At 57.6% G+C, this 7,106-nt stretch overlaps 1 protein-coding gene across 1 annotated transcript in view; it reads left to right on the top strand.

The window, feature by feature from the left end:
* LOC142486566 (myosin regulatory light chain 11-like) overlaps positions 1 to 4,840 on the top strand; it is a 12,550-nt gene extending 7,710 nt beyond the window's left edge. The window contains 3 exon segments of the mRNA XM_075585142.1: positions 540 to 618; positions 4,296 to 4,344; positions 4,441 to 4,840. Of these exon segments, the coding sequence (XP_075441257.1) occupies positions 540 to 618; positions 4,296 to 4,344; positions 4,441 to 4,545 (233 nt within the window). The 3' untranslated portion in view covers positions 4,546 to 4,840.
* Positions 4,841 to 7,106: the final 2,266 nt, after the last annotated feature.

Below are 7,106 nucleotides of genomic sequence, written 5' to 3'. Positions count from 1 at the left end.
ACCTATATACACCAGGAGTACAAATACCTCTCACCTATATATACCAGGAGTACAAATACCCCTCATCTATATATACCAGGAGTACAAATACCCCTCACCTATATATACCAGGAGTACAAATACCCCTCACCTATATATACCAGGAGTACAAATATCCCTCACCTATATATACCAGGAGTACAAGTACCCCTCACCTATATATACCAGGAGTACAAATATCCCTCACCTATATATACCAGGAGTACAAATACCCCTCACCTATATATACCAGGAGTACAAATACCCCTCACCTATATATACCAGGAGTACAAATACCCCACACTTATATATACCACCAATACCCCTCACTTATATATACCACCAATACCCCTCACTTATATATACCACCAGTACTAATACCCCTCACTTATATATACCACCAGTACTAATACCCCTCACTTATATATACCACCAGTACTAATACCCATTCACCATGTTTGAATACTCCCCGATAGTAATAGCCCCAATCTAGGTCTGAGTTATATACCCTTTGCCCCCAGGTGCTGATCCCGAGGACGTTATCACCGGCGCATTTAAGGTGCTTGATCCCGAGGGCAAAGGGTCCATCAAGAAGCAGTTGTAAGTATCGCCCCTCCCACACCCCCCCGCTCTCACATCACCCCCTCACATCACCCCCCACATCACATTACCCCCCCACCCACATCACCCCCCTCCCACGTCACCCCCCCCACCCACATCACCCCCTTCCCACATCACCCCCCTCTCACATCACCCCCCTCTCACATCACCCCCCGATCTCACCCCTGGCTCTCACATCACCCCCCTCCCACCCCCCCCCGCTCTCACATCACCCCCTCACATCACCCCCCACATCACATTACCCCCCCCCCACCCACATCACCCCCTTCCCACATCACCCCCCGATCTCACATCACCCCCTCACATCACCCCCCACATCACATTACCCCCCCCACCCACATCACCCCCTTCCCACATCACCCCCCGATCTCACATCACCCCCTCACATCACCCCCCACATCACATTACCCCCCCCCCACCCACATCACCCCCCTTTCACATCAACCCCCGCTCTCACATCGCCCCCCCCCCACATCATCCCCCCCCCCACATCATCCCTTCCCGTATCACCCCCCTTCCCACCCCCTCCCACCCCCTCCCACCGCTTCCCACATAACCCTCCGCTCTCACATCACCCCACTCCCACCCCTCTCACATCACCCCCTCTCACATCACCCCCCCTCCCACATCACCCCCCTTCCCACCCCCTCTCACATCACCCCCTCTCACATCACTCCCCGCTCTCACATCACCCCCCGCTCTCACATCACCCCCCCTCCCACATCACTCCCCGCTCTCACATCACCCCCCTCCCACACCCTCCCACATCACTCCCCGCTCTCACATCACCCCCACTCCCACCCCCTCTCACATCACCCCCTCCCACATCACCCCCCGCTCTCACATCACCCCCCCGCTCTCACATCACCCCCCCGCTCTCACACCATCCCCCATCCCACATCACCTCCCCCACCCACCTGTTCCCACATCACCCCCGATCTCACCCCTGGCTCTCACATCACCCCCCTCCCACCCCCCCCCCGCTCTCACATCACCCCCTCACATCACCCCCCACATCACATTACCCCCCCACCCACATCACCCCCTTCCACATCACCCCCCTCTCACATCACCCCCCGATCTCACCCCTGGCTCTCACATCACCCCCCTCCCACCCCCCCCCCGCTCTCACATCACCCCCCTCACATCACCCCCCACATCACATTACCCCCCCACCCACATCACCCCCTTCCCACATCACCCCCCTCTCACATCACCCCCCTCTCACATCACCCCCCTCTCACATCACCCCCCGATCTCACCCCTGGCTCTCACATCACCCCCCTCCCACCCCCCCCCCGCTCTCACATCACCCCCTCACATCACCCCCCACATCACATTACCCCCCCACCCACATCACCCCCTTCCCACATCACCCCCTCTCACATCACCCCCCTCTCACATCACCCCCCGATCTCACCCCTGGCTCTCACATCACCCCCCTCCCACCCCCCCCCGCTCTCACATCACCCCTCACATCACCCCCCACATCACATTACCCCCCCACCCACATCACCCCCTTCCCACATCACCCCCCTCTCACATCACCCCCCTCTCACATCACCCCCCGATCTCACCCCTGGCTCTCACATCACCCCCCTCCCACCCCCCCCACTCACATCACATTACCCCCCCACTCACATCACCCCCTCTCACATCACCCCCTCACATCACCCCCCACATCACATTACCCCCTTCCCACATCACCCCCCGATCTCACCGCCCCATCTCACCCCCTCACATCACCCCCCCACCCACATCACCCCCTTCCCACATCACCCCCTCTCACATCACCCCCCGATCTCACCCCTGGCTCTCACATCACCCCCTCACATCACCCCCCACATCACATTACCCCCCCACCCACATCACCCCCTTCCCACATCACCCCCTCTCACATCACCCCCCGATCTCACCCCTGGCTCTCACATCACCCCCCCTCCCACCCCCCCCCGCTCTCACATCACCCCCTCACATCACCCCCCACATCACATTACCCCCCCACCCACATCACCCCCTCTCACATCACCCCCGATCTCACCCCCCGCTCTCACATCACCCCCTCACATCACCCCCACATCACATTACCCCCCCACCCACATCACCCCCTTCCCACATCACCCCCCGATCTCACATCACCCCCTCACATCACCCCCCACATCACATTACCCCCCCCCCACCCACATCACCCCCCTTTCACATCAACCCCCGCTCTCACATCGCCCCCCCCCCACATCATCCCCCCCCCACATCATCCCTTCCCGTATCACCCCCTTCCCACCCCCTCCCACCCCCTCCCACCGCTTCCCACATAACCCTCCGCTCTCACATCACCCCACTCCCACCCCCTCTCACATCACCCCCTCTCACATCACCCCCGCTCTCACATCACCCCCCTTCCCACCCCCTCTCACATCACCCCCCCTCCCACATCACTCCCCGCTCTCACATCACCCCCCCTCCCACATCACCCCCGACACCGCTCTCACATCACCCCCCTTCCACCCCCTCTCACATCACCCCCCCTCCCACATCACTCCCCGCTCTCACATCACCCCCCTTCCCACACCCTCCCACATCAGCCCCCGGTCTAACATCACCCCCCCGCTCTCACATCACCCCCCTCCCACCCCTTCCCACATCACCCCCCTCCCACATCACCCCCCGCTCTCACATCACCCCCCCGCTCTCACATCACCCCCCGCTCTCACATCATCCCCCATCCCACATCACCTCCCCCACCCACCTGTTCCCACATCACCCCTTCCCTCACAACCCCTCATCTCATCCCCTCCCACATCACCCCCATCTCACCCCTTCCCAAATCACCCCCCTCCTCTCCCATCCCTCATCACCCCCTCATCTCACCGCCCCATCTCACCCCCTCACACATCCCCCCCACTTCATCTCACCCCTCACACATCCCCCCCACTTCATCTCACCCCCCACACATCACCCCCCAACCTCCCACATCAACTATCATTGCAACTCGTCCCATCTCTCCCCGCCACTCTTCTGTATTTCTCCTCCCATAGTCCCCCACCTCCTCTCTCCCTCCCCCCCACCCTCTCTCCCATAGTCCCCCCACCTCCTCTCTCCCTCCCCCCCACCTCCTCTCTCCTGCGCTCTCAATCCCCTTTTAAGAAACAAACATAGATCAGTAACCACTTCTCTCCCCCCACTCTCTGTCTCTCCCCTCTCTCTCCCCTTTTTCCCCCCTCTCTCCCCCCTTTCTCTCCCCCCTCCCCTCTCTCTCCCCCCTTTCTCTCCCCCCTCCCCTCTCTCTCCCCCCTTTCTCTCCCCCCTCCCCCCCTCTCTCTCCCCCCTCCCTCTCACTCCCCCCTTTCTCTCACCCCCTCCCCTCTCTCTCCACCCCTCCCCCTGTTCCCCCCCTCCCCTCTCTCTCCCCCATCTCTCCCCTCTCCTTTCTCTCCCCCGTTATCCTCTCTCCCCTCTCTTTCTCCCCCTATCTCCCCCTCCCTTTCTCCCCCCTCCCTTTCTCCCCCCTCCCCTCTCTCTCCCTCCCCTCTCTCCCCTCCTCTCTCTCCCCCATCTCTCCCCTCCCCCTCTCCTCTCTCTCCATCTCTCCCGTCTCCTTGCTCTCCCCCGTTATCCTCTCTCTCCCCTCTCTCCCCCCTCTCTTCCCCCCCCCCCAGCCTGGAGGAGCTTCTCACCACACAGTGTGACAGATTTACCGCAGAAGAGGTGAGTATTTCTGCGGAGCCTCACGGGGGGAGGTCGGGGGTGGGGGAAACAGATTTTGGGGTGTCAGCCTCTCACGCCCGTCTCTCTGTCCTGCAGATTAAGAACATGTGGACAGCCTTCCCCCCCGATGTCGCTGGCAACGTGGATTACAAGAACATCTGCTATGTGATCACCCACGGAGAGGAGAAAGACCAGGAATAAAGGAGAACCCCCAACACGGCCCTGTGTGGGGGGGAAGGCGCCCCAACATCCAGCGCCACCCCCCCAACCTGCTGTATATTGCGTCTTATTTTATAAACTCATCCCATCAAAGACACCACTGTAATTTATTTATTTTGGGGGTGGTCTGAAAGGGGGACCCCAACTTGTCGCCCTCCCCCCTTTATCTCTGACCCTCCTATCTCTCTCTCTCCCTCACTCTATTCTTCGATGTCTTAACCTGGAACGAAGGAAACCTCAGGGGAAAAATGTGCTCAAAAATAAACTTTTTATTCAACTTCACTTGTCAGAGAATTCTGTGTGAAATCCCAAATCAGCCCCCAAAAATACACCCCAAATCAGCCCCTATAATACACCCCAAATCAGCCAATCAGCCCCTATAATACACCCCAAATCAGACCCTATAATACACCCCAAATCAGACCCTATAATACACCCCTAATCAGACCCTATAACACACCCCCAAATTAGCCTGTATAACACACCCCAAATCAGCCCCTATAATACACCCCAAATCAGACCCTATAACACACCCCAGATCAGTCCCTATAACACACCCCAAATCAGACCCTATAATACACCGTTATCAGACCCTATAACACAACCCAAATCAGCCCCTATAACACACCCCAAATCAGCCCCTATAATACACCCCAAATCAGACCCTATAACACACCCCAAATCAGACCCTATAATACACCCCAAATCAGACCCTATAATACACCCCAAATCAGCCCCTATAACACACCCCAAATCAGACCCTATAATACACCCCTAATCAGACCCTATAACACACCCCAAATCAGCCCCTATAACACACCCCATATCAGCCCCTATAATACACCCCAAATCAGACCCTATAACACACCCCAAATCAGACCCTATAATACACCCCAAATCAGACCCTATAATACACCCCAAATCAGCCCCTATAATACACCCCAAATCAGACCCTATAATACACCCCAAATACACCCCAAACCAGACCCTATAATACACCCCAAACGAGACCTTATAATACACCCCAAATTAGATCCTATAACACACCCCAAATCAGCCCCTATAATACACCCCAAATCAGGCCCTATAATACACCCCAAATCAGACCCTATAACACACCCCAAATCAGCCCCTATAACACACCCCAAATCAGCCCCTATAATACACCCCAAATCAGACCATATAACACCCCAAATCAGACCCTATAATACACCCCAAATCAGCCCCTATAATACACCCCAAATCAGACCCTATAATACACCCCAAATACACCCCAAACCACACCCTATAATACACCCCAAACGAGACCTTATAATACACCCCAAATTAGATCCTATAACACACCCCAAATCAGCCCCTATAATACACCCCAAATCAGACCCTATAATACACCCCTAATCAGACCCTATAACACACCCCAAATCAGCCCCTATAACACACCCCAAATCAGCCCCTATAATACACCCCAAATCAGACCCTATAACACCCCAAATCAGACCCTATAATACACCCCAAATCAGACCCTATAATACACCCCAAATCAGCCCCTATAATACACCCCAAATCCGACCCTATAATACACCCCAAATACACCCCAAACCAGACCCTATAATACACCCCAAACGAGACCTTATAATACACCCCAAATTAGATCCTATAACACACCCCAAATCAGACCCTATAATAAACCCCAAATCAGGCCCTATAATACACCCCAAATACACCCCAAATCAGACCCTATAATAAATAGGGGGAAGAGGGAAGGGGGAGAAGAGGGAAGGGGGGGAAGAGGGGAGGGGGGGAAGAGGAGAGGGGAAGTGGAGAGGGAGGTGGAAGTGGAGAGGGAGGGGGAAGAAGAGTGGGGAAGAGGGGAGGATGGGGGAGGGAGAGGGGGAAGGATTGGGGAGGGAGAGGGGGAAGGATTGGGGAGGGGTGAGGTCGGGAGAGAATGGGCGAGAGAGGGGGAAGAAAGGATGGGGGTGAGAGGGGAGGAGGAGGGGGAGGATGGGGGAGGGAGAGGGGGTAGGATGGGGAGGGGGGGGGGAGGATGGGAGAGGGGGAGAGTGTGACGGTGAAGGGGCCATAAATAAAGGTATTTGGCCCGGCTGGGTGCCCCTGAGTTATATTGGGGAATTGTGAGTGTCAGCTCTTCAACCCAATTGGGGTATATAACTGCTTGTATAATAAAGATGTATGTGGTTTTACTGCGCCAGGAGTGCCCGCCAGCGGGCTGCGCCAGGAGTGCCCGCCAGCGGGCTGCGCCAGGAGTGCCCGCCAGCGGGGATGTGCCAGGAGTGCCCACCAGCGGGCTGCGCCAGGAGTGCCCGCCAGCGGGATGCGCCAGGAGTGCCCGCCAGCGGGCTGCGCCAGGAGTGCCCGCCAGCGGGCTGCGCCAGGAGTGCCCGCCAGCGGGGATGCGCCAGGAGTGCCCGCCAGCGGGCTGCGCCACGAGTGCCCGCCAGCGGGCTGCGCCAGGAGTGCCCGCCAGCGGGGATGTGCCAGGAGTGCCCGCCAGCGGGCTGCGCCAGGAGTGCCCGCCAGCG

This window comes from Ascaphus truei, unplaced genomic scaffold (assembly GCF_040206685.1).
Source record: "Ascaphus truei isolate aAscTru1 unplaced genomic scaffold, aAscTru1.hap1 HAP1_SCAFFOLD_952, whole genome shotgun sequence".
Classification (NCBI taxonomy): domain Eukaryota; kingdom Metazoa; phylum Chordata; class Amphibia; order Anura; family Ascaphidae; genus Ascaphus; species Ascaphus truei.
The sequence above is the reverse complement of the archived record's forward strand: the minus strand, read 5'-3'. Positions and strand labels throughout refer to the sequence as shown.